The sequence below is a fragment of the Miniopterus natalensis genome, chromosome 13, assembly GCF_054644295.1.
Source record: "Miniopterus natalensis isolate mMinNat1 chromosome 13, mMinNat1.hap1, whole genome shotgun sequence".
Taxonomy (NCBI): Eukaryota; Metazoa; Chordata; class Mammalia; order Chiroptera; family Miniopteridae; genus Miniopterus; species Miniopterus natalensis.
In genome coordinates, this window is record NC_142093.1 from 61,673,772 (window position 1) to 61,701,248 (window position 27,477).

The following is a 27,477-nucleotide window of genomic DNA, read 5'->3' on the forward strand; positions in this document are numbered from 1 at the left end:
CACCTCCCACACTGGTGATGATGATGATGGCATCGGGCCCGGGCACCCTCAGCCTCTAACTCCAGCGATCGGGCCCGTGAGGGAGAGAGGGAGAGCCAGTCCTCATTCACGAAATCCCTGTGTATGAATCACCTACTGGCTGAAATGTCCTTGTAATCCCCAGACTGGCACCAGTGGCCTTTCATGGATGTGCCCAGAGTGCAGGACAGTGGTGTTGACTGATGCGCACATTTGCAGCTGAGGCCGACAAGGCCTTTGACTCCTGCCTTGTGCCAGTGCTCACACTGCAAATGAGCGTCCTGCTCATGGCCCAGTTAGTGCCATGATTTTCTTGTTTTATGCTTTTGGGTGGCAATTTTGCTGTTTGAAATGGCCCCCAAATAGAGTGCTGAGTGCTGCCTAGTGCTTCCATGTGCGGTGCTGCACCGGGCCTCACAGGGAGGACACAAGTGGTAGATAAGGCTCATGCAGGCAGGAGTCACAGTGCTGTTGCTGTGAGTATGTTACACAGGCATCTTTATGTCTTGTTCAGTTGACACAAGTGTGCCCTGAGACTTACAGGGACATGGGGAACAAGTTCAGTGGACACTGATTCTGTGTTCACGGTGATGATAGAACATTATACTGGGAATCATGGGAATTGACTGAGCTCTTGAACAGGTGAAGAAACAGCTCAGTGAGATTAAGTCACTTGTTCAAGGTCAGTACTCCTAGTTGACACAGTCAGGTTTCGAGTCCAGGTCTTGTCTCAATCCAGAGTCATGACTGTAGGAAGCCGTCCTCCCCACAGCCTTGTTTTAGAATGTCCTGAAGGGCTGCAAACTCAGGTGCCTCTGGTGGCCAGGCAGGTCCAGGATGTGGGGGAGAAGTGTCAGCGACAGACCAGACCCTCGTGGAGAGCACACACCATATGAAGGCATCAAATGGGAGGCTGGCCAAGGGCTTTTGTTTATGCTTTTTTTTCCCCAAGAAGCTAGACATCTGAATGTTGATGTGAAACTTAAAAATTTTTAAATCTTAATAAACCAATTAATTAAAAACAACAACTGTGTAGGCCAAAGTGGACACATCTGTGTTCAAACTGAGTCCATGAGCCTCTGGTAATTGGAGTTTCTGGTATAAATCTTCCCCCAGGAAACCCAGTGGGGTAATTATGATGATGACCATAATTTCACTGGGTTTACATAGTACCCAGAATCTCATCTTTCATTTATCTCAGGAGTTGAAATTAGAAAGGGACTTGGAATTGGGGAGAAGAGCTGGGCATAGGAATAGAGTTTTAGAGCAAAATTGTTCTGGCTCAGTGTTTTTTAAAAGTGTTTTAATAGAAGAACCCTTTATCCGGGTAGGCAGGGATGCCAACGCCTTAAGTATAAAGAGTGCTAATAGTGACGCTGTGTTGAAGTGGTGTCCGAGCCTGCCTGTCCTGTCCCCCAAGCCAACAGTGGGACACCAGGGACAGCCTTATAGAACCCCAACAGACAATTTGAAAATTGCTGATTTTGTTCAACCTTCATTTACACATGAGAAAAACTGAGGCCCAGAGAGGTTGTGGTTTTGAGTAAGGTTGTACAGCTGGGACAGAGCCTGGGAGTGCTCCTCAGGCCTTGGCCCTGTGTCTCTCCATCCCCAGGGTTGATATCCGGCACCAGCAGCTGAAGAAGGAGCTTGAGGAGCTGCAGAGCCACAACAAGGAGCTGCGAACCTCACTGGAGAGCTCCCAGCTGGAGTCGAAGCACTGGAAGGCCCACTACCAGGAGCTGAAGGAGGAACAGGAGGAGCTGCGCGCCCATAACATGGAGCTGCAAGCCTCCCTGGACAGCTCCAAGCTGGTGGTGGACCGCTGGCAGGCTCAGTATGAAGAGCAGAGGAGGGAGCAGGAGAAACTGCATGCCCACAGCACAGAGCTGCAAGCCTCCCTGGACAGCTCCAAGCTGGAGGTGGACCGCTGGCAGGCTCAGTATGAAGAGCAGAGGAGGGAGCAGGAGGAGCTGAGCACCCACATCACAGAGCTGCAAGCCTCCCTGGACAGCTCCAAGCTGGAGGTGGACCGCTGGCATGCTCAGTATGAAGAGCAGAAGAGGGAGCAGGAGGAACTGCGTGCCCACAGCACAGAGCTGCAAGCCTCCCTGGACAGCTCAGAGCTGGAGGTGGACCATTGGCAGGCTCAGTATGAAGAGCAGAAGAGGGAGCAGGAGGAACTGCGTGCCCACAGCACAGAGCTGCAAGCCTCCCTGGACAGCTCAGAGCTGGAGGTGGACCGCTGGCAGGCTCAGTATGAAGAGCAGAGGAGGGAGCAGGAGGAGCTGAGCGCCCTCAACAAGGACCTGCAAGCCTCCCTGGACAGCTCCAAGCTGGAGGTGGACCGCTGGCAGGCCCAGTATGAAGAGCAGAGGAGGGAGCAGGAGGAACTGCGTGCCCACAGCACAGAGCTGCAAGCCTCCCTGGACAGCTCAGAGCTGGAGGTGGACCGCTTGCAGGCCCGGTACCACGAGCTGAAGGAGCAGCACCAGGACACGGAAACATCGCTCACCAAGGCCCGCAAACAATGCGAGGTGAGGCCCAGGGCTGGTGGGCCTCGGGACGCCGGGCTGAGTTCCCTGGGCTGACAGCCTTGGTCTCGGCCAGGTGGGAATGGGCCCTCATTGGGGTCTGTGCTCAGAGACTGTGTGAATGTCACACAGAGGCCGAGGGGAAGCCAGGAGTATTTGAAGGGACGAACTCCATGACTGGCAGGGATGTGTTAGGAAACACCTTTCATCAGGCCGTGGCTCTTTGCAGGGTCGGGCAGTGCATGGAGACAGCCCAATACTGCTTCATGTCTGTCTTCCAGCTGAGCACTTTGCTCAGTGCTCACCCGGGTCCTCTCACTCAGTTCTGCACGTCCCCCTACTGCAATGCAGGCGTGTGCCCTGACTTGGGAATCAAACTGAGACCTCTTGGCGCGTGGGACAGTTCTCGTCCAAGTGGACCACACCAGCCACCAGCATATTGATGAGATATGTAACATTATTTTTTAAAATTGTTAAGTCCTCAGAATCTGTTGTATATTTTGCCTAATGGCACATCTCAGCTCAGACTGGCTGCATTTTCAGAGCTTGGCCTCTACGCGTGGCCAGCGGCTGCCTGATTGGATGGTGCAGTGACAGAAGGCTTGGCCGTCCCCAGATCACTGACCGCATTAGTCATTCTGACTGGCGTAGAAAATACGGAAATGGCCATCTTTGTGCACGTGGCTCTCTTCCTCTTTGGAAGTAGATTCCCAGCATGAGTCATGGGGAGCATGGCGTTTGAGACATTGTCGATCTGTGTTTTAGATGCTGTTTGATCTCAAGGGGGACTTGGAGGAAGAAAATCACTACCTCTCGGAAAAGATCCAGATGATGGACCAGAGCCTGAGGCTTCTGGAGCAGAAGTTGGATAATCAACTTCAGTACCATGAGGAGCAGCAGTACATGTAAGGGGTGTGGGCGGGCTGGGACCTTTTCACAGAGGGGTCCTGGTTTCCAGCTTCAGCCTAGACCCTGACATTCAGGGCAGAGAACCCCTGGGGTGCATCACATCCCAAGGGTGAGGGGACAGACCATCCTACCACGGCATCCTCCTCTCGTTTTCCCTGGGATGGTCCTAGGTTTCTGCAAGTGGGGTGATTGGTCTTTGCTTTTCAAAGACACTGCCCTCTGCCAGACACTTCGTGATCTGCTTTTGGAATGAAGTTCACTTTAAAAAACAGGACAGCAGCAAAGAGAGGCCCCCAGGGAAGGAATTCAGGTCAAAGGCTGAGCCCTTCCTATGTCCGCTTTTTCTTCATGGGCTGGGGAATGGGTTGTGGTGCGCTGTGACTGTCCTCCCTCTGCCAATATCTACAGGGCCCTGGGTTTGCCGGAGGCCCTACAAGGTGCACAGGACCAATTACCTGGTCGCCAGGAACCAGAATGGGAGATGGGATGTGAGCAGAGCTACATACACACCTGACATGTGTTGAGGGGCTCCATGGGGGTGTAGAAGGAAGTGTGGTGGTGGGAGTTGGGTGCTGCTGCTGACATGGATGGGGGAAGGCTAGCCAGTGGGGGGGCACTCATGAGGGAACCTGGTACCCAAGGGGATGATCTGGTGACGGTTTTGCATTAGAGGGTATCTGCAGGAGGCCAGGGCTTCCTGAGCCCTCTCTGAGCAGACTGTTCCCCAGCCCTGGGAGGGCTGCGGTGTCTGCCCTCCATGAGTTTGTGCAGCTGGCAGGGGGCAGGGGGCAGGCCGTCAAACCCAGACAGGAAAACGCTCTAGCATAAGGCCAAGCAGCATGGCTGTGGGAGCAGAATAACACAGACGAGAATAGCAGATGTGGAGCCAAGGGCGCTGGGAGCAGAGCAGGGTCGATGGTCAGGGGCCCTGTGGTTTGCGAGCTACCACCTTTCAAGGGTGCTCACCCACAGTGAACTCCTGGGAACGCCTTTGGTTTAGGCAGGACTGTGGCAGCTTCATGACCGGAGCAGCCTGAGCAGCTGCCTTGGTCCAGAGGACTCATTTTCAGGCGAGGAAACCAGGGGTCTGAGCTGCCAAGGCCACACCAGCTGCAAGAGGCAGGAGTAGGACAGGAGCCAGCAGCCCCCTGGGATGCATTGTATGGATATCACCACGTGCTCCACTTGGGGACAGGGTAGAACAAAAGCAGGCCATCTGCCTCAGGAAGGCCAGGTGCCCTCTCCTCATGAGCAGGGTGTCCTCTTTTGTCCTTTCTGTGTTTTTGAAAATGTGAACTGATTTCCAGCATTTAGATATTAAGAGATTTTGCTTCACAGCCTGGGTTTCTGGATCCTTTGTGAAAATGACCAGAAGTTCCGCCTCCTCGGGAGCAGCGCTCCTTTGCAGGGGCTGAGTTCAGTCCCACGCAGCACCGAGCGCTCAGCCAGGGCAGCCCAGCCACTCTGCCTGGTCCTTACAGGCCCGCTTTGCTCCTCTCCTCCTCTGTCTGGCCCCAGAGAGGCTCTGAGTTTGCTTCCGTGGGAGTGTTATCAGAAACCAACAGTGGAATGGGTCGAGGTCAGAGGTCTGACTTTGCTAAGCTGACTTTTGTAACCTTGATGCCCATCTAACTGACTGAGGGCAGACCCCTCCCCACCATGGAAGGTCTTGTAAGTCTGCACCTGCAAATGCCAGCTTAGCCCTGTATCTGCCCCTGAGTGCACAATTTCCTGAATTGACTTGGCCTGAGAGTCCTCGGGGTTTCCAAGCTTGAAGTTTCAGGTGATCCGGGGTTTGCTCTCCTAAGATGACATACAGCCTGGTCCTAGGTGCTCCAGCAGGTCTTCTCCAGGTGTTAGGGTTCCTGGACCACGTCTGATGCTTCCATTCACACATCCCCACCTCTGCGACCGTGATGGTCATGCGCACCATGATGCCTGAACCCCAGAAAACTACGGGCTCTTCTGGGCCAGGTCCCAGGCTGGGCTGATGGGTCAATTCATGTGTTTTATTTTAAAAGCCAGATTGTTTTTTCTTTCTCCTCTATTTACAGAGACAAAATACATGCCTTAGAGAGACAAAAGGAAAACGTAGAAGATAAATTCATCGCTCCGCATCAGTTCTCTGATCCGGCTCCAAAGCAGTGAGTTGACTTAAGTTCCAGTGACTTAAACAGAAGAGAGGGCTTGCTCTCTCACGAGGAGGGGACACTGTAGCCACCTGGAGCGGTGGCCAGTGGGTGGGCCCGTGTCTTCCACTGTATGACAGGTCACCTGTGTTCAGGTCCCTTCCAGCACAGACAGGATTTAGGGTTTCTTTCAGTTCCACCCTCCATACTCATGACTATCCTACAGGGTATGGCAAATGCCAGCTGGCCATGAGCCTGTGTAAGGGGGAAAGGGGTCTCTGGTTTTAGAGCCATTAAAGCAGGAGTGTCAGGTTTTGTCTCAAGATTTCAGGACATAGAAAACCATGTTTCTGTTTTGGGAAGGAAGCTTGGGTCAGACACCTGAACCAGCACACATGATCTTCAGGCACAGGAACCTCCTGGCCTTGAACCTAAATTCCTCTGGATTCATGGGACCCCAGGGATTTCCACAAACACTTCCTTTCTCCAGAGAACAGTAGGCTGGTTGTGGGCTGGCTCGGTCCCTGTCCAGCAGGGCTTCCCCTGGCCCCGGGCCTGAGCCCCAGGAGCTGGTCCTTCAGACGGCCCTGCCCCAGCCCAACTTTGAAATCCGATCCCCGTGAGTCCTGCAAGGCCTCTCTGTGGAAGTCACAGAACCACAGAATTTCAGAGCCTCCGCCTGACCCCTCTGTTGACAGGAATCGAGGCACCGATGAGGAAATAGAGTGATTTGTGTGCACACAGTGCTGTTTCATGCAGAGCCAGGATTCAAACCCAGATGGGGTTGTTCTGTTAGGTCAGAGGACCTCCATTTCTAGTCAGCTGCAATGTATTACCCTTAAATTCACTGTTTTTATTTATTTTATTTATTTTTAATCCTCACCCGAGGATTTTTTTTCATTGATATTTAGAGAGAGTGGAAGGGAGGGAAGGAGGGAGGCAGAGTGAGAAGGAGAGAGAGAGGGAGAGAAACATCGATGTGAGAAAGACAGATCCATTGGTTGCTTCCCATGCACCCTGACTAGGGCCCGGTATTGAACCTGCAACCCAGGTACATGCCCTTGACTGGGAATTGAACCCACTACCCATTGGCGCACAGGCCGACGCTCTAAGCACTGAGCCACGCTGGATGGGCAAGGGGCACTGTTTTCAATTCAAACGGCCCAATCTGCCCTGCCTCTCCCCCCACCCAGATTCCTCGGTGCCGGGAATGGGCAGAGTATCCCAGCCTATTGCACTTATTATTAACCATGGCAGCAAACGAGAAGGTCCCTGGCTCTTCCTGAAAGTGGCATTTTGCTGGGAACTTGGAGCAAACATGGGTTAGATTAGCGCAGAACCAGGTCCTGTACTCGGCACAGGCAGCCAAGAGCCGGGGGCTGTGTTTGAGGTTCTGTCTCCCGAGAGGCTAGCGTGGGTTTCTGCCACGATGAACGCTTCTCCCCATCCTGGGTCTGTGCTCATTAACGGCAAATTATGTTCCACCTCTGAGCCCCAGATACGATCATTGTGGCGATGGCAAAGAGGGCCCTCATTCTGAACCCCTAATTAACAGCCAACTTCCCAGGCGGGTGATGGAAATCCCAGCTCACTGTAGGGCACCCAGTGACCATTGGAGGGGTGGCCAGGGTTGGCTGTGACCTAAAAATCTACATCTAACTAGGAAAACCCGCTGGACAAAAGCCAAAGCTTTTGTCAAATTCATCAAGCCAAAGAAAAAACGTTCCAGAGAAGGACCAAAGTCCCCCCCAGACAGTGCTGTGTGTCCGCAGGAGCCCCTCGAGGCCACCCCATCGTGCTCACACTGGGCAGAAGAGCAAGACGCCCCCAGCGTGCCTGCGAGAAAAGGTAGGAAGGGCTGACCCAGCTGCAGGTGAAGTGAAGGGGGGGTGCCAGGCCTCCCTCCTGGGCAGGGTAGAACCAACGGGACAGCGTGCTGGGGGTGCACACGTGTGCATAGGGGCCTGAAGGGGGTGTGCTCCATGCAGGCACATCTGGCTCCTTAGGTATGTTAACAACCAAGTAGGAAACACAAACCCACCACAGTGTTGTGGCAGTTTGGTCCCAGAGCAAGGTAGTCACTTTAGCATGAGAAGCCTCATGCACGGTGTGCACTGTGGTAGGGACGTGAGTACCCAGAGCTGGTGCCCACAAGTTACCGCAGAGACAGGCTCCATAGTGTGTTTTTGGGTTTCCTCGTGTCTGCCAGGCCTAGAATAAGCGTTTCTGAAGGGAGATCCCGATGCATTTAACACGTAATGGACATACGCAAGGTCTTCAGCAAGGCCGTGTGTGGCTCTGACCTTGTCGTCGCAGTGAAGAGCAGGTCGGGTTTTCTTCTCCCACCTGATCTGTCTTCTGGTCCTGACACCATGGGGTGCAGGCACCTTGTCATTGAGGGTGTCATCCGGAGTCTGCCAGAGGTTCTGAAATGTGCTGGGTGTATTTCACCAGATCTAAGAAGCTGTCAGTTATAAGCTGTGCAATTGTGCGCACATGAGAAGAAAATAAGTTGGTCGTGGCAGCGACTGTTTTGTCAGAATTGCCACCTTGCCGACAGTGACTGCAGGACATGTTCGAAGCTAAGTCCTGATTTCAGAGAGGCTAAGGCTTAGGGAAACAATGTGCATCTTACCATCGATTAAACAAAGCCATTGCCTTAAACATGGTTTAATTTTGAAATTTGCTTTTAAATATCATTTTATAGATAATTTACCTATAAACCTGCCAAACGTGCACCCTGAGAAATTTAAATGTTATGAAGGACACTAGGACTTTCTGAAGACCAGGCCCATGCCTCAGACTAGTGCACTTTCAGGGGCCAACGTTGCAGCCCAAAGGCGGATGATAAGCCGCCTCTTGAGTGTGACATGTGCACATGCCTTGCTAGATGACATTCACCACTTCAAGTCCTGGTGTGTCACTCAAAATGCAAAAGTGAAGCATGCACACAAACACACAGTTTGGGGACTAATGCTTGCATTCCCGGTCTTTACAGGAGATGAACTGGTTAAAACACTCACTGCAGGTTGAAGCTTACTAGCATTAGTTCTATCTAGACTGGTTCTGTGGCCTCAGGTTTTCATGCTGGCTACTTAATTTTTTTTATGTTTATCGCCTCAACTTGTGTATTGTCTAAGGTGAGCTAGTGAACTAAAGCAGCCTAGTTGAGGTAGCAAAACTTTCAGAGAAAAAAATGCTTGACTGAGCCAAACTGTTGTTTGGATCCATCAGTGAGCAGGTTAGTGGTAAATATTAGTAACGGCAGCCATGGAATGAGTGTTTTCTCTGGGCTCAGCACCCCTTTAGCTCGTTTATGCGCTGTATCTATTATCCAGTCCTAACTGCCCTGTGAGGCAGGCACGCTTACTGTCCCCTTCTTGACAAGGTTAAGCACTTGCCCAGAGAATATGTGCTGGAGCCGGGGTCCGAACATGGGTCTGACAGATTACGGAGCCTGAACTCTTAACCACTGTGGGCAGTGCCTGCAGCTAAAGCTGCTTTGGTCCCTGAAGATGCTGAACAGACCTGGGCACCAGCATTGAAGTCTGTCCCTTATCCTGTGGTGTGAGCTGTGGCCACCACGGGTGCTGTGGAGAAAGAAACAAGAGGTTCCACCATGGACTTTAATCCTAAATCAGAAATGGGATAAATCAGTTATCTGAATGTATAGGGCATGTTCAGAAAGTGAGACCAGGTTCAGGAAGTTAGACCAAGTGTCTGCTCTGATAAGACTGATTTAAAGGTCATAAAGTGTAGGTTTGGATTAGAGGATGCGTAGGGGTCTAAATGTTGAGGGTGTTTTGGTATCAGAAGGAGGTATTTTCATCATTTCCAAATTCATCTTGCCATGAGAGGTTATTTTAAATGTACAAGAATTATTAGTGGCTCTGGCAGGTTTGGCTCAGTGGTTAGAGTGCGGGCCCTTGGACCAAAGGATCGTGGGTTCAATTCCCAGTCAAGTTCACATGCACCATTGCAGGTTTTCCGTCCCTGGGCAAGGTGCTTGCCGGAAGCACCCAATTGATGTGTCTCTCTCACATTGATGTTCCTCTCCTCTCCTCTCCTCTCCTCTCCTCTCCTCTCCTCTCCTCTCCTCTCCTCTCCTCTCCTCTCCTCTCCTCTCCTCTCCTCTCCTCTCCTCTCCTCTCCTCTCCTCTCCTCTCCTCTCCTCTCCTCTCCTCTCCTCTCCTCTCCTCCCCTCCCCTCCCCTCCCCTCCCCTCCCCTCCCCTCCCCTCCCCTCCCCTCCCCTCCCCTCCCCTCCCCTCCCCTCCCCTCCCCTCCCCTCCCCTCCCCTCCCCTCCCCTCCCCTCCCCTCCCCTCCCCTCCCCTCCCCTCCCCTCCCCTCTTCTCCTCCTTCCCTTCCACTCTCTCTAGAAATGAATAGAACAAAATTTCCTGAGGTAAGGATTAAAAAAAAAAAAAAAAGAATTCTTAGAGAAAGGTTCAGGTGGACTCTCTCATTGCAGCAGGCCAGAAACATATCACAAAGTGTTCCAAGGTCTGTACCAGGAGCAGGAGCCAGTTGTGTGTGAGCTGAATTGTCAGGGAGCCTGTCATTAAAACAAATGAGAAGGAAAATGAGGTCCTAAATTTATATGCGTTCTCATTCAGTAATTCAGCACATTGGGACTGGAAATAGCCTAACGGGTCGGCTCCGTGGGGAACATGGAGTTCTCGCCGCTCAGTGAAGCACAGGCTCCGGGACGCCGGTGAACTAACTAAACGGAGCCCGGGAAGCAGTGGCTCCTGGGCCCTGGCTCTGGCTCTGCCCTGGGTGGCGTTTCCTTCTCCCTTGGGCTGGACGGGATTCCGATTTCCCTGCACATTTAGCTAATGTAGTGGCATTTGCTGTTATTCATTTCATTTATTTGCCGTTTTGTGTGTTTTTTCCTTCCTCTCTTGGCTTATCCAGGGGATGGCAATGTAGGAACAAGGCGCAAAAAGAGTCCCTTTCTGAGAGGCAAACCCAAGGACAAAGACAAGCCTCCAGCGGCCCGCCCGGCTTTCTCTAGACGCCTGCGGTTCTGGTCGGCTTCTGTCCTACCAGCCTCCTCTAAATAGCCTCTCCCTTCCTCAGACACTGGAGATTTCCAATATTTCCCTCTACCAGTGTCTTCTCATGTCCCCTCCTTCATTTCTGAAATTCAAAAAAACCGACAAATCAGTACCTAAAGGCCAGATGACACAGAGTGGACCCCTCCTCCTGGCCCCAATTCCCAGCCAAGCTGAGAGCAGCCAGTGTGGACCCCGATTTCAAAGAAGATGAGCTGTCACCCTCTGGATCGTGCGCCAGTGCAGCACAATGCTAGGGGAGCCTCGGGACATCACCCACAGGTCCTCGGGCCGGGATGTCCATGCTCAGTCACTCCCCTGGCCAGGCGCTGACCCTCTCTCCCACCGGCAGGCTTGTATGTCCTGCCCGGCCGTGTGCAATGCAGAACTGATCAGCCCGGAGTGAGACTGTATGACCTGTTGAGGTCCCCTGACATCTTGGATGCAGGTGTTAGAGCTGCACTGGACAGACAGAGCATCAGCACGTGGTCACCGTCAGGGCCGGGACACGGTCCACAGGGGCCACTAGCTCCTGCAGTGTTTCCTGTCGTCATCATCCTTGTGCCATCTTCCGATTTCTGGCATGTCTGTATCACCTCTGTGATTACTGACATATTTTCCCTCCAATCGATTCTTCGCTGCCACTTAAATTTATTTTATGACTTACACCATGTTGAAGTCAGTCGAGTGGCGCTGACTTGGCCTCACGCACCTGCTCTGACTCCTGGGCTGCTGCGTCCTGTCCTCCGTCCACCTGTCTGTCCGCCTGTCTCCCGGCAGCTGTGGGAAGTGCGCGGTTTCTCTGCCATCGCTGCCTCTGCCCATCTCCGCCTCTCCTCTGCTCCTCGTGTCACCTTCACCCAGTGGACGCCTGTCTGACTCGCTCCACCAGACTTGCCTTGCTTCCCATCAAGGTTATCTTTCAAAATCCAAACTTTCCCCTGATTTCAAGTTGTGAGACTTGGGTGCTTGAGACTTCCCAGTGAGTCCAGACACTGAGTGGCTGAGGGGCGGGGACAGGTCCCTGGGAGAGGGTGGGGAGGGGCAGGAACCTGATCTTGGCGTGGCTCTGGGTCCACAGCCCATGGGCTGAGTGGAACAGGGCACTGTGCAGACAGCGCTGTCCTGATGCTCCCAGGAACTCCACCTGCAGAAACTTATGACTTGTACTTGGAGAGCCCGTCCCCTTTCCTGATATTGGGTAGTGAAGATCTTTTTGTTTATCCCTCAATGTTTTTTTTAAAATAGGGTTTTATTTAACTTTGAGGAGAGTATGTGTTCACAGTAGGAAATTCAGAGATGGCAGAAAAGCACAACTACAAGGTAAATGTCATTTTTGCAGGCGGTGTCACCATGCAGAGATGGAGACATCGGTGTCACCATGCACAGATGGAGACACCTCAGACAAGTTACTGGGTGGCAACAAACTCCTCTCTCAGATCGTAACGGATGCCTATTGGCAGGGTGCACATTCTGGGCCTTGAGGGCCTTGACCATGGTCCTGAGCAGACACCTACCTGTCAAGGTCCTTTTAAACCAGGGATTCGAGTGACACACAGGTACACAGCAGGTGTGCCCAATGGTTAATGTGTTGGATTTTTCAATGTTTTGTTGAGCCTCTTGAGTTTGTTCTTTTATTTTCTCCCAGCTGCTCGGGGCTCACAGTGGGATCTATCCTTGGAGCCGAGGCCGGCCTCCCGGGGACCCCAGCACAGGCCTGCAGCCTGAGCCTCCTGTGCAGACCACAGCCCACGAGGCGCAGCCCAGCTGTTCTCCCTGCGGTTCGTGTGCCCTGCTGCCTCTGCTGTCAGGACTCGGGGTGACAGCCCCGCCTTGGCATGGGATCTTGCGACCCCATTTCTCACTGTCTTTCTCTGCCCCAGGCCCCAGGGACCTAATACCGAAGCCAGTGGCCCTGCAGAGAGGCAGCCTTCACCGCACGGAGGCCTTGGCTACCCCACCATGAAGCCCCGGCCATCAGAGCTGGGCTCCCAGGCCTGCTCATCCTCAGCCATGACTACTACCCCTTCCAGCTCCACCCCCATCTCCTGGGACCAGGCCACACCCCAGGTGAGTCACAGGTCCCTCCAGGACCAAGATGCATGAGCATCTGGGGCCCAAGGTCATTCCTGGAGACCCCAGCTCCCAGAGGCAGGAGGGGTCTCTCAGACTGAAGGGTGGTCAGCAGATGGGCTAAGCTGTGGACAGATTTGGTGTCACACAGACATAGGTCCTGACCTCAGCTCTACCTGCAGCTGTGTGACTTTGTGCAGATAACATCACCATCTGGAGGCCCAGTCTTCAGCCCCTAGTGGGAAAGCCCAGAACCCACCTCCGCTGTGCAGGAATTGGTGGCACCAAGGAGCTCCAGAACGGAGGTGAGCCAGAGTTTGGGCTAAACTCAGGCAGCACTGGAGGTTTATTCTCCAGGGAAGAGACCTAGCAGCATCTCTGAACTGGAGGTCGGTTGATAGAGTGGAGGGCAGGTGTCCTAAACTGAAAAGTGGGGGGACTCAGGGAAGGGTTTACAACTTGAACGTCTCCCAGGATGCCGTAGCCATGCATGTTCACACCACAGGATGTGATAGTCAAATGCTCCTCAAGTCACCTGAGTAGGTGGAGAAATTCCCAGCAGAACAGTCTAGTCCCATCTTGCCAGGTGAAGCCCATGAAGGTTCAGAGAACCCAGACACCTGAGGAGGACCTGCAACACCAGAGAGAAACTAGTGTGAGAGGTGACAGGGTCATGGTCAGAGACAAGAGCTTTAAGATGCCTGGAGCAGGACACTGTGCAGAGCAGCGCTGTCCTGATGCTCCCAGGAACTCCACCTGGATGTTATTAAATGGAACAGTCAGGGAAAAGCACTTAAAATATGCAAACAGAAAGGGAAAAATAAAGGTTAAAACTGAAAGAGACACTCTGCTTATAACTTAGAGATGAAAATATCTGAAGACAGCAGGAAGAGCTGAAAATGATTGCCCCTGGGGTGTTAGAAACTGATGAGAACATGAAGGGATATTAGTTTTCATAATGCTATCACCCACTGGACTCTTGGAAGTATGGCCTGCAGAACCCTGGTTTGACAAGCCAAGAAAAGATAGGGCCCCTGCCCCCAAGGCAAGCCTAGGTTAGCTCCAGGACCTGGTCCCTGCTGTTTACAAATCAGAAGCACCCCTGGGAGAAGAAGAGTTGGGTGAGCACAGGCAACCAGACAGTCCTCCTGCGCTCCTGACCAGACACTGAGAATGGCAGTCCCTTACTGGTGGGTGTCAAGGAAACTGTGCCATGTATGGCTGGGCAGCCATGCTCAGGTGTCCACTGTCAGCAGTCAGTAGTCTGCCCCAGTCTCCCAGGCTCTGTGGTTCAGAAACCCTGCCTGGCTGGAGCAGGAGCTGAGTGCACCACCTCCCCTCAGACTTGCAGCGGCTTGTGGGACTCCAGGCCTGGCCCTCCAGGCTCACCCAGGGGCTGTCTCCACTGGGATCCCACCCTGAGCCAGAGCCCACACTTGTTCATATGCCTGCAGAGCCTGTCTGAGGGCCTGTCACACTGCAAACAAAGCGCGGCCCACTGTGATTCCCTGGCAGCATGGTTCTCATGCTCAGGTGGATGCAGAACTGTCTGCAAAATGGGGGAGACCCCGGTGTCATTTTGGAGGAAATCTGGGGCTGCTGTCAGCACAGGGCAGTGTAGTCCTTCCCAGGGAAAGAGCAGTGCCTGGTGGCCTATGGGTTTCGTCTGTTTCTGGTTAGGAGCTGCTGGTGCAGGGCTCCCTCTCTAGGGACCCAGCATCCTCCCTCAGGTGGTGGATTCTTTCCTTCTGCTTCCTCCAGCCACCTGAAGAGAACAAGGCCCCAGGAGAGCTTTGCTTTCACAGCCTCTGCTTTAGGTGCAGCCCCCCTCCCGGTTGGTGGGGCTCCCAGGGTACTAAGTATCAGCTCCTTCTACTGCTTTATCCTCAGGCCAGACACTGCTTCCATTTGCTGTCCCAGTCATTGCACAGGCAGAGAGCCAGGCTGTCCCAGCAGGAGCAGTGGGGGGAGGGAGAGTACAGACGAGAGTAAGGCAGGTCCTAAGGGTCCACACGTCTCCCTCTTCCAGGCGCTGGACACAGCCACCACTCAGGTGCTGGGCAGGAGTCAGAAGTGGCCTCTGACAAAGGACCCCAGTTTCCCCATGGGTGGTCCAGGTCCCCTGACTCAGCCTTATTTTCACCATAGGCTAGAATTCAGATGGCAGCTCTGTGAGTGGTCCCTGGAGCTCAGGTTCACCAGCCACAGGCAGCACAGTGAGTAGTTGGTGCATGTGCCCTTCAGCCTGGGTTCTCAGACCTGTTTCCGTCAATAGGATTTGTCCTTCAAGCTGTTCTCTGTGGAAGTCCACACACAAAATAGGTGCAAGTGGAGCTGTTATGCTGAAGTGGGAATAGGGGACCCACAGTTCCTCAACACTCCTTCCCTGGCCTCCTATGGGCCTAAGCATGCAGCTTCTGCTTACATACCTCCAGTGATGGGGAAGTCACTACCTACCAAGTGCCCTACTTCTAAGGCTCTGGCTGCCCTTGCTTGAAGAAAGGTCATGTGACCCATGCAGAGAGCACTGATTGCATGGAGGTCACGCTATCCTCACCTGGAGTTTAGTTGTCCAGAGTAGCTCCAAGTTGTAAATTTGATCTCAGAAATTGTTAGAAACACTTGCCATCTGATTTAGGCATGTTGTCAATTTCTGCAGAAGGGAAATGGTGAATTAGACCAGCCTTCTCAAAAATTAAGTTGCTTTGGGTTTTTGCAATTTCTGAAAAACAAACTCCTAGAAGGGTGGGAAGCTAAATTTTTAATTAAAACAAAGCCTCAGAGAGTTCACACTGGACTCAGCTTCTGGAGTGATCAACAGTAAGCGTAGGAGCAAGCGTCATCGCCTGCCCTCTCCATTGCCTGAAGCGGTGAATGGTGCTGGCACTGATCACTCAGACATAGACACTTACAGCTTCCGGCAAGGGCAGGCTCTGGTGAAACTGCTGGACACCACGGAGCCCTCCCTCCTGGCCCTGGGTGGAGGGTAACAGGACGGAGGAGTCGCCTCCCCTCTCGTGAGCTTCCCTGAGCAGCCAGGTTCATGCTTCATCAGCTGAGGAAAGGAGAAGGCAGCAGAGGGGTTTGCAGCAAGGGCTCGGACAAACAGGCATTTTCGAATCCGGTTGATTTGTATCACGGTTGGCTTTCAGTGACACGTCCTTTTCAAAGAGAAAGGTGGATTTTTTAGTTGAAACTTTCCCTTCTCAAAGAGGGGACTTGCTCTGCTTCTATGCGCTTCAGGAAAACCAAGCATTTGGGGCTCAGCCCCACGCGCCGTTGCTAACAGGTGTTTTCCAGAGGCCTGCTGTTTGCGGGGCCCGCCGGCACTTGGGACCTGGGTGTCCTGTGGACCCGGTCAATCCAGAGCAGACGGCTTGGTGGGCCGGGAAGCAGAGCATCTCCTGGTGAGTCCCCGGTTCTCAGTGCAGCTCAGCTCTGCACAAGATGTGAGCAGGAATGATGAAGCGTGTCCCTGTCCCCCAGCTGTCCGTGTGCAGCAGTACAGACACTGATGATACCTGGGGCAGGCCCCTGATTCTGCGTGTGCTGGAGAAGTGGGCCAGGAGGGGAGGTCTGCAGGCCTGGAAGGGACAGCCTGCCCCTGGCAGGGGCGGTGCCCCCTCCCTGCAGCTGGTGCTCACCCTCTGACCCGATGGAGCAGAGGGTGAGCCTGGTTCCCCCAAATCGTCACTGTGAAGGTTGATTTCTTTCCCCTCTCGGGCAGATGTAAACGTGGGACAGAGAGGAACTAAAGAGCAGCGAACCAAGAAGAGTACAGACTTCTTTCCTCCTGAGGGCCCTGTCCCGCCCCCATGGACCACAGAGGGGAAGTGGGCTGCACACGGCACAGGCTACATTGTCCACACATGGACGCATGACCTGCCATGTCCTGGCCCCTGCCTTCACCAGGCGGCACTGCCCTGGTCTAGGCAGGGTGTCTCCACCTGTGTTCCAGAAAGCTCCATGCGGTAATAATGGTGGGCTCCCCCCAACCCCCAACCCCAGAGCAGACCTTTTGTCTATACTGGAGTTTTGTGTGAGATTTTCTGTATTAACAAAACTGTTTGAGGCCACAGCCCTAGACCTCACACACATAGATAGAAGTTGTTGTTCCTGAGAGCCCACTGTGTGTGGTACCCAGCACTCAGGTGAGGCTGGACTCCTTCTGGGAGAGTTGAGAGCAACTCGAAATCTGTCCTTCCCGAGGCCATTTGCCAGAACTTGGGCAGGGTCATTAGTTGTTTTCGGATTGGATGGTTTAATGTGGGCTGTACTTGGCATCAGCTCTGTAGGTTAAGTGTTGTCATTTCCTTTCAGTGCCCTGGCCAGGTAGCCTAGAGAGCAGCTGGAATTGGACCAGTGACAGTTCCCCTCCTAGCCTGAGGGTAAGTCCACCTTGCCTGCTGTGTGCTTTTCAGCGGACCTGGATCTTTGGTTCTGGGTGTATATTGTTTGTATAATTTAAAAAATACAATTAGTGAGGTTTTTCAAAGCACGTTGCATTTGCATTCATAGGGCCACATCACGCAACTTCAAGCTCAGGCCTGTGGGTTTGAACAGATTTGGGTTCAAATCCCTTCTCCACTGACCAGCTCTGTGCACCTGGGAAAGCAACCCATTCTCTGAGTCTGAGTCACTTCAGCTTCGGGATGGGGACAGTGCCAGCAGTTCCAGTACATGGTGCGCAGAGGACACAGTGAGTGACTTTGATTCCTTTTTGATGTTTAAAGTTTGTTTATTGGTGCAGAAAGTGGTCTGCACTGTCCCAGGCTAATGAGCATGGTACTTACAGCTGTTGATAAATTAAGCTTTAGAAGGAACTTTCCACTTTTATCCCAAGTTATTTTGTTTTTAAATGCCAGTGTAAATTCTAGAGAATTCCAGAATGCCCTGGATGCCCACAATGCCAGCATGGGAGAAGTGTGCTCAGGGTTCCTAGGCAGGGCTCTCTCTGTGCTCAGGGAGCCAGAGGCAGCACAGAGCCCACTGGAGGCCGGCAAGTGAGATTAGGAGACTGAAGTGTGTTCCTCTGTGTCCCCTCCCCTGACCCAGTTTCCTCCGATGAGCTCCACTGCAGATCCAAGAGCTTCAGCAGTGAAGACCTGACTCGCAGCAGGGACACAGCCACCCTGCCCCGGGATGCCAGCACCCCGGGACGCACTGCCCTCAGCTGCCATGAGTACCGCCACCCCGGAACTTACCTCTCCTCCAGCAGGGCATCCAGAAGAGGGGTGCGGCCCTGCCCCAGGCCTGGGTGCAGCCCTGTACCTCCCTGAGCAGAGCAGTGAGATGCTCACCCTGGAGGAGTTCCTGGAGGACAGTGACCAGGGCTCCCCCACTGCTGTGAGAGGCCTGGGAGCACTCTCCTCCCTCACTCCCTCAGATGGACCAGGTCCAGAGGTAGGCACCTTAACAACAAAGTCACAGAGAGGGATGGGACTGGGGGTGGTGCAGCCTGGCTCAGATGGGGAGCAGAACCACTAGACAGGAAATCACAGCGTGCTGTCAGCCAGCCCAGACCAGGAGACTGTTTCCTCCCCTGTGAAGTGAGCGACAGAACTGTGTTGCCAACATGGGGGTGGGAGGGTGTGCGCCCACCCCTGGAGCTCCCCTGAAGATGTGGTCAGCACCCACTTGAGAGTTAGCATCTCCCACTAGGTGTGCGGCAGAGCCCTGAACACCTACCTATTCTGAACCTTCACCAGCAGAGTTTGGCAGATTCTTTCTGTAAAGGGCCAGATAGTAAATATTTTAATCATTTAAAATGTAAAACTGTTCTTAGCTCACAGGCCATACAAAAACAAGGCGCAAGCCAGAGGTGGCCGCAGCTCGAGCGCCCTGAGGTCTGTGCTGCAGCTCTGCCCCCGGCCGTCAGCTGTGGGGACACCCTCCCGGCTCAGGGCAGCTTCCTGCAGCCGCAGGGGCACCTCACACAGTTCTGGCCAGGAGCTGTGGGGTCACCGCTTCTGGGTCACCCCATGGATGAAATGCGTGCCTTACACTGTCTCATTCCCTTAAACACACACAGTGGGACTTTCTCTGGCCACACTGTGAGTTCTGTGGCCTGCGTTAGTAGAGCCCAGTGACACAGCGAATTCAAAGTATCTGTTCAGTCGGTATTTCTGGAGCGTGTCCTGTGTGTAGGCAGCCCGGGGGATGCCTGCTCTCAAAACAACAGAGTAATCCGGCTCGTCAGCAAGTTTTATCATAGACTCGCCCTGTGCCTGGTCCTGCGTCGGCCTGAAAGGAAATATGTATCCTGGTCTCTGCTCTCCATTTGTTTCTGTCTACAAAGCACTCTGTGCCCGGAGCTGCAGAAAAACCAAAGCCCTGCCCTCAGGAAGGTCACGGTCTGAAGCCGTGGCTCCCACATGCAGGCCTGAGCCACACTCCCCTGGGCTGCCTGGACCCAGGCCGGCCTGCAGCTTCTGAGTCAGGAGCGCTGAGGGGGGCTCCCTGAGAATCTGCATTCCTGCCAAGTGCCCAGATGATGGCTTGTCCTTTTCAGCCTAAATGAGACCAAAGCATCCTCCCTGTAGGAGCTGGTTGTGGAAGCGGATGCTCCTCTCCTGAGAGCCGCCCCCACCTCCCTCCATCTCCCCACTGTGCTCACCCCACTAACCTGTCGCCCTCCCCTTTCTGAACAGGCCTGAAGACGTGGAAGTCACAATGGTGCCCGTGCCAGGCCTCCACTCCGTGAGTGTTGATGCTGGGAGGGGTGTGAGAAGATGGGCCCTCTGGGTGGTCAGAGAGGGCAGACTCATGAAGCTGGGTGTCAAAGGTTTAGAAATGTGCAGAGAGGGGCTGGGTGGTGGGAAGATGGCTGCAGAGTCAGACAGCTGTGGGTTCCAGTCCTCAATCTGTCCCTTTCTCAATGTGGGACCTGCTTGACCTTTGTGACCTCCGTTGCCTTACCTATTACAGGTTGTCCTAGTACAGCCTTGCAAGGGTGCTTTGAGAACTGAATGAGGTTTTGGGGGAGGGAGGGGGGATGGTTTCATTCTCTTACGATTACACCTGTGGTTTCTAGCATAGTGCCTGGCACATGGGAAGCAGCTGATACGTGCTACCTGTTGATATTAATGACCACAGGTCTCACTGTACAAAAACCCTGGATATGTGACTCCCAACCTGCACGCAAAACAGCAGACTGTGTCTCTGTCAAGTTGAGCGTCCAGATGTCTTCCTGGGCCAGGAGTTGCTGGTAGGTGCAGGTGGTTCTGTGCTGCTGAGCCGTCCCACAGACAGACGCTCCCTGACATGGGTCCAGCGGGCCGGGGTCTGACTCCATCCTTGGTGAACCCCAACTCCTCTTCTGCATGCACTCACTGCCTTTCCTCTTCTCATGGTGTCCATCTGCCTCAGGAGACACCTCCACCAGGCTCCTCCAGGCTCTGCTTGGTGGGAATGAGGAACAGATGAAAACCATTGCTGTGCTCAGGCCTCCAGCCCTGACCGTCCCATCCAGTGGAAGCGTCTGTGGAAAGTCCTTTCCCTCTCTGGGTCTGTTTTATTGCTGGTGAAGTTAGGGGGCTGCCTGGCTTTTCTTCCTGATCCGTGTATGGCCCCAGCCCCACCATCCTGACCATGGGTAGTGTGTGTGGAAAGGCCAAGCAGGAGCCAGAAACTTCAGTCCTGGCCACATGGCCTGCACAGGGGTGTCCTGGGTGAATGAGCCTCTACCAGGACTCTCCTGGCCTTTCTCCAGCCTCTCAGTTCTTCCCCTCTTCTCTGTAGGACACTCTCAGCTGCCGGGATGACCTGCTATGTTACCTCTTCAGAAAGGCCGATGTCCCAACCATCCGAGGCCAGCCCGGGCCACCTGCCAGGAGGGAAGGGGCTGGGATGCCCACCAGCTCTGTAGCCCCACCATCAAGATGGTTGTCAGCACCTCCAAGAGGAAGCTACTGCAACTGGAGCAGCATGTGAAGCCCAACTTGAGACCTGCTGAGTCTGAGGCCCCACCCAGTGCCCCCTGAGGCAGGCCCAGCCTGCCAGAGCCTGTCTCTGGGCAGACCCCAGCAGGCCACAGTGCCCCCAACCTCCCACATGCCTGCCATGCAGAGTGTGTCGCTGAGCTGGGCCTTCTGTCAGGCCTCAGCCACCCTACTTCTGGCCAGTGGGCCAGAGGTTTGCAAACTGGAGCCCCCTGAAAATCCAGGGATTCTGAGACCTCAGAGCACAAGGAAACAAGCAGCCACACCCACAAAGCCCCACACCCCCAGCTCCCACAGCCTAGCCCAGGAGCAAACCCCACTTGTGGGAGAGACTGCTAGCTCCTGTCAGGGCCCAGGGCCCCGAAGCCGACCACTGAACACAAGGTGCTTCTTGTTGGCTCCCCCAAAGGAGGAGAGGCTGGCTCCCCTGCAGCATCCACCACAGCCCCAGCCATTGCCACTGGCAGTGGTGGCAGCAACTCCCAGCTCCAGGACTTTACCTACTACAGCTGGCATGATGGGTCCATGACAGGGCCATAGAGGGGCTCCCTGCCAGGAGCCCGGGCAGGCCTCCCCACTTGGCTCCCCATGCCAGCTGGGTCCCTGAGGACTTCAGTCATGGGAACAAGTCAAAGAGCACCAGGCCGGTGTCCCCAGAGCTGGGTGGGACAACATACAGTGTGGAACAGTATGGAGTACGGCTGTGTACCACGCTCTCCTGGACCAGCAGCTCCTGAGCCTTAAAACCACCCATCTGCCCTCTGACGACGGCCTTCTTTCCGTTTGCCCGCGGTGTCCTGAAAGGACTCCCATCAGGAGTCTCACCTGTGAAACTTTTTGGGGGGACACCCTATAGTTATTTTCCACTGAACTTTGCCACGGGGAGCCTCACCTGCTGCCGTGTGTATTTGGCCAGCTTCCTGACACACAGTTTCCTGTTTACTAAAGGTGCTCTTCTTGAACGTACTAAACCTGGTGGTTTTGGTTTTATAAAGATTTTTTCCTTTTGAGTTCATATGCTGGGAAAGAAATGGGGTCGATTTTAGGGGCGCTTTGGGGTTTGTATTAAATAGCTACTCATGGTGGACACAAGGGTGGGGTTGTAATAATATGAGAAAGAGTGGAACTGAGTCCTAGTTGTCCTCACTGCTCATCCATGGCAGTGTTGACGGGTGTCGGGTTATCTGGGCTCTTGGGACTCCCTGCGTCAGCCCCCAGTCTCCTGGCCCCTGGAATCCACAGCTCCCTTTGCCATAAGGTCAGAGAATGTGAAAGTGAGGTTTTCCTGTTCACCATGCAGCGGATTTTTTCTGGAACTGTGTTTATTTTAAGTTCCTGTAAGTCGAATACCATTTTGATACGGGATTTATTTCACAACAGGAGCTCAGCGTAAAGTCATCCTTTGGATTTTTCCAAGGCCCCTCCGCCAGGGAGAGCTAGATCTGGAGTTTAGGCCTTGGAGGCCTCTCAGAATAGATGCTCAAAGGTGAGGGTGGGAGGAAGGCATGTAAATATCCTCACCGGGCCCAATCTTCTAATGGTTTTTTGTCCAGCTGCTGCCTCCATGTCCCTTCCTTCTTCACCAAACCTCTTCTGTACAAGTGTCCCCTCCTGCCTCCTTTCCCCTTTCCCGAGGTTCTGCAGTCTGTCCTAGCCAACCGCTCAGCAGGAGCTGCCACCGAGAATGCTTGGAGCCAAACTGAGCAGCGGCACCTGCAAGCTGTGTCCCATGCAGGCTTTTGCAGGACCTGACCGCTGGCCAGTCACTCCTTGGAGCTCTCAGCCTCTCTCATGGTTCTCACCCCTCTGGAACAGCTCTCCAGAGCTCACACTTGCCAGTCGCTCAGCCATTCACTCCTTCCTCCCACAAACATTCATTGAAAGTCCCGTGAGCTCACTCCTGGGTTCCACTTTCCAGGCAGCTCCCTCCATGCCCCCTTCAGGGCTGACCCCACCCTACTCCCCCTCTGTCAGTTCCCACTCTGCCCCCCCCACTATTGAGTGTGAGTGTTGGGGGTGGAGATTAGGATGTAGAAGCCCTAGGGGAGTGATCAGGCCCATTGCTGAGGGTCTGGCGCTTAGTGCCTCTTTGTCCATAACTGGACACAGTCGGCAATTCCAGGGCAAGAGGAAACCCCTCTTCCACACATGCTCACTCATGGTTCTATTACACTTAAGTTCACACACACACACACACACACACACGCATTTATAATCCTCACCTGAGGACATATTTTTTTGATGATTTTGAGAAAGGAGACATCGATGTGAGAAAGAAACATCGATCGGTTGCCTTCATATGGGCCCTTACTGGGCATCAAACCCACAGCCCTGGGGTGCACAGGACTACAGGGCGATGCTCAACCAACGGAGCCCCTCCAGGCTGGCTTTTTTTTTTTTTAAGTTTTTATTTAAATCCTTCCTAGAGGAACACAGATTTGAATGAAATACATTCACTCTATAAACACATTAGCAGCAAACTCTTCCCACCAGAGTCCTAGCTACCCCAGCCCAGAGGCTGGGCCTCAGCGAGGAGAGCGAGTTTTACCAGCCGTCCACTCAGGGATGTCTGCTTCATGCTGAAAGCAGGGTATGCATGGAGACCAGGTGAAAGACCAGATGGATGGAAGAACTAACAAAGCTGGGACCCTGAAAACACTCCCACGTGGTGACCTTAAGCCTTCTGCCTGCCAAATCCTTGGGTATACTCCATGCTTGACTGGTGAGGTCTCCACCAGACTCCTGGGTGGGCCTAACCTCACAAATGCCCCACTGTGTTTGGAGTCACTAGTCCTTCTAGATCCTTCCCAGAGCCTAAGCCAGACGTAAAGGATGATTCCCTCCTTCCTTCCCTAGATCGAGGTACCACTTTGCCCTGGAGCCCAGGTGAGCTTGTCAGGAGTTAATGCACAGCCATTATCTGGCTCTGCACCTCCAGGTCCCCTTTGTCTAGGGGCCAGAAGCTCCTGGAGACAGAGATATGTGTAAACCTACACAGTTCTCTAAGGAACAACAACCAGGTCCCCCACCCTGGCTTCCATCAAAGCTAGTTTCTTGGACAGTGGCCCAGACATCTCTCCTTTTCTTCCCTCCATCATGGCCTGTTGCCTGGCTGCTCGTTTTTAATCTCCCCTCCAGGCACCTGCTGAAACTTTGGGCAGAAAGACCTACCCTATATTCCCAAGCACATTGAGGCAGGTGGTGCTTTAAACTTTCAAGCTGCAAAGGAGCTGACACTGCTGTACCCAGTGGGCTCCAGGGTGAGTAAGTCACAATGTCCACATAAGTAAAGCACTAGAACCACGCTCAGCAACTGGGGTGACTGTGAGGGAGAGACTGAGGTTAGAGCACTGCTTAGTCATGGGACTGGGAAGAAAAGGGAATCATGGAATAAATTAAAATAAGTCTGATTCATTTGGGCAGAGGGCAGCTTTGACTCAGGCATAAATGAAACACAAATTTTCATGTACATAAAGAACAGATCCCAAAAGTTGACTTTCCTCCCACACATCACTAAGGAATAGGACATGTGCTCTCTTTTCTCAGCCTGTTTTAGGGTTTCCATCAGGATACTCCCATGAGTGCCTTTCCCATTCCCCTTCAGTCAGCCTCGATAGTCAGTGCCAAGTATTTTCAAGGATCTGAACTGGCTGTTCTCACTGGGCTGTATACTTGTGGGTGGGGGGTTCGGGGCAGGCAACTGAGGGGGTTTCAGGTGGCAGGGAAGAGACAAGGCACTGGGGGTGGCATCAGTAACCACCGAGGGTGAGGAGGAGGAGGAATCTGACAGTGAGGGATGTACGACTCCCTCCACACCCCACCCAGACCTCAGGGGCCTGCACCAGCCCAGAGGCCCTGCCTCCACCACCACACTGGTCCCCCACACAGCAATCTCATGGCTTGGACCCTGAGAGCAGGGAACGGCAGGTCCCTTTAGAAGCTTTGGTTAGCTACCTGTGTGTTACAGGAGAAAAGATAACTACAACAGAAACAGAGGGACACCCCAGTTCAGCTTCTAAAGCTCCAGTAGGTGAGGCCTACTGAAATATCTTCCAAAGCCAAAGCCAGAGGATTCACTTGGATCACCGCCATGGAGCACACTCAGCACTTACCTGCCCTATGGGAGTGTCATGAACGAAATCGCTTTCTGGACGGCCCACAAAGCTCCCCTGGTCTGAGCTACAGAGCAAATTCTGCTGCTTGACCCTTTGGTATTAGGTGGAGGCTCTGTTACTTGAAATGTATGTTAAATTGGCTAAATACCTCATTTCAAGGCCTGTGGAAACTGAAACCGTCCCTCAGATTTCTGACTGTTCAAGGCCAGTGTCCTCGCCTCTCCTCTGGTTCAGGGGTCTCCCTCTGTGCTGTCACTTATTTCCGATGCTTTCAAATGGTTTCAAGGCTGCCATCCCCTTGCCTGTCTTACACCTAAAACCTTGAATGTTGAAACAGGGCAAAATCACCTTTGGACTGGGCCTAGGGCCACATTGTGTCCCAAAGAACTCTTTGCAAAGATAAGAAAGCAGGCATTGTGACTACTGGACTGAAGACCACTGGACTGAAGATTAAAGACGTCGTTTAGAATTAGCATCACTGTGAATGTTAACCTGCACCGGGAGAGGCGTCTTCCTTCTACTGACGCCATTGCTCCCGCTCCCTTTCTCCTAAATACCCACTGCCTCTGTCTCCTAACTGGGACGCAGTGATTGCCTAAGAGCTATTCTTTTTTTTTCTTCTTACTTTGAAAGGCCTTTATTTTTAGGCCAACAGTGACTATGACCGTCCTACTAGCAGCAAGGCCTGGCTTATCCATTATCTTCCTTCTCATTCCAGTTCCATTTTCTTGAAAGCATCTCAGCTGCCAAGACTTGTCGATCAGGTGGCATGACTGAAACCTTCATTCTCAAGGGTGTGAGAGCTCGATGGTCCCGGGGCTGGTCTTCATTATCAAGGGCGTGAGAGCCCAGTGGTCCCCCAGGTGGTCTTCATTCTCCAGTTTGTGGGAACCCAGTGGTCCCAGGGCTGGTCATCATTCTCAAGTGTGTGAGTGCCTACTAGTTCCAGGGCTGGTCTTCAGTTTCAAGGGTGTGAGAGCCCAGTGGGCTCAGGGCTGATCTTCACCCACAAGGGCTGGACTTCATTCTCAAGGGTGTTACAACCCTGTGGTCCAAGCGCTGCTCTTCATTCTCAAGGGTGTGAGAGCCCAGTGGTCCCAGGGCTGGTCTTCATCCTCAAGGGTGCGAGCACTCACTGGGGTTGCTATAATTTTTTATTAGCTTTGGTCAGTGGACTTGCTGTACTGAGAGCCATGCTGATGATCCTTGAGTTCCAGAAACACTCTGCCTGCACTGTGTCATGGCAAAAAAAATATCCTCCTTGGTAATCAAGATCAGCCACCATGGCCAGCATGGTCACCCTCTTTTTGGCCTGTTCACTCAGTGATCTGTCGACAGACTACACCACTATGTGGCCCAGTCCATGTAAAGATCAGACCCTTGGTTTAAAAGTCAGGATTTTTAAGAGAGTGATAGCAGAACTTTAAGCCATGGTGTGTGTCTCTAGTTCCTGTGTGCACCACGCAGTGTCTTCCTAAACCACGGGCTCCAAGCACCAGTGGAGAGCCTGAGATCGAGAAGAGCTAGGAGCCAGACGTCACTCTCACCCAAACATCACTGGGTCTCTGCAGGGGTCTGCAAATCTAAGTATATAATTTTTCCTGAATTAACTGCTTGGGGGATGTGCTGCGGTCTGCACATTGCTGCCCCCCAGATTCCTGTGTTGAAGTGCTGATGACCAAAGCAATGGCATTAGGAGGTGGGGCCTTTGGAAGGCCAGCAGGTCAAGACAGTGGAGCCTCATGAATGGGGTTAGTGCTCTTATAAAAATTACCCCAGGAAGGTCTGCGGCCTGGAAGCGGGGCCTCACCCGACCACACCTCTGCCTGACCTTGGACTTCTAGCCACCAGAACCATGAGAAACACATTTCTGTTGTTCAAAAGCCACCCAACCTGTGGCATGTGTCACAACGGCCCGAACCAACCGAGACAGGATGGAAATTGGATCCTCTTTTGTAGGTGCTGAGCGAGGCCAGTGCTGTGCTTCCTGAGTCCCAGGGGCTTCTTGACCCTTTCAAAAGTGAAGACATCAGAGCCTAGGGGCTGAACTAATCCCTCTCGAAGGCCCTGAAGGCAGTTCAAGAAGCAGTCCAGGCAGCAGGTGCTGGGAGCCCCTTGGACCCAATTTCACAGCGTCACAGACCCTTGGCTGAGATGGAGCCAAATGAGAAATGAAGACGATGCCTTTTCACCCCGATGCCTTCAGACAGCTCACAGGGAAGAGGGTTTGAGTTTGAACTTTATAATGTGGATCTGCAGCAATTTCATTCCTTGTCTCTGGGAATGAACATATTTGAATTGCAGGCTTCTCTGCCTTTGGAATGTTAGTATTGGAATAGCTTTGAGCATGCATTATCGGAAAACCACTGTTGCTATTTAATCACATTCCAGAGACCTGACGTCATAATCTGGGGCAGGAAATAAAATCAAAAGTCAGTTTCTACTACTATATTTTATTATTTCATATCTAGTCCATAAATTTAATTATTTAACTCTGCCGACACTTCTAGAACATTCTGAGGGGTAAAATTGCAGGTCCAGGAGGAAAAAAAATGAGCAAGAATTGGGGATCAGCTTCAAGAGGATGGGGAGCTGCCCTGAAGAGCTCCTGAGCAGGGACAGTGGGGACGTTAGTGTCACCTCTCGCTATGTTGGAGCAGTGGCACTCAGAGCGCAGCCCAGGCCAGAGGGAGCACATCCCCA

The 27,477-nt window shown here is 53.1% G+C and overlaps 1 protein-coding gene across 1 annotated transcript in view; it reads left to right on the forward strand.

Moving 5' to 3' along the window:
• LOC148091734 (protein Daple-like) overlaps window positions 1–21,403 on the forward strand; it is a 58,557-nt gene extending 37,154 nt beyond the window's left edge. The window contains 16 exon segments of the mRNA XM_087823791.1: window positions 1,634–1,850; window positions 2,388–2,555; window positions 3,318–3,457; window positions 5,516–5,605; window positions 12,530–12,716; window positions 14,749–14,935; window positions 17,040–17,111; window positions 17,775–17,912; window positions 17,915–17,994; window positions 17,997–18,065; window positions 20,460–20,583; window positions 20,586–20,697; window positions 20,699–21,090; window positions 21,093–21,191; window positions 21,194–21,326; window positions 21,328–21,403. Coding sequence (XP_087679917.1) covers window positions 1,634–1,850; window positions 2,388–2,555; window positions 3,318–3,457; window positions 5,516–5,605; window positions 12,530–12,716; window positions 14,749–14,935; window positions 17,040–17,111; window positions 17,775–17,912; window positions 17,915–17,994; window positions 17,997–18,065; window positions 20,460–20,583; window positions 20,586–20,697; window positions 20,699–21,090; window positions 21,093–21,191; window positions 21,194–21,326; window positions 21,328–21,403 — 2,284 coding nt within the window.
• The last annotated feature ends 6,074 nt before the right edge of the window (window positions 21,404–27,477 follow it).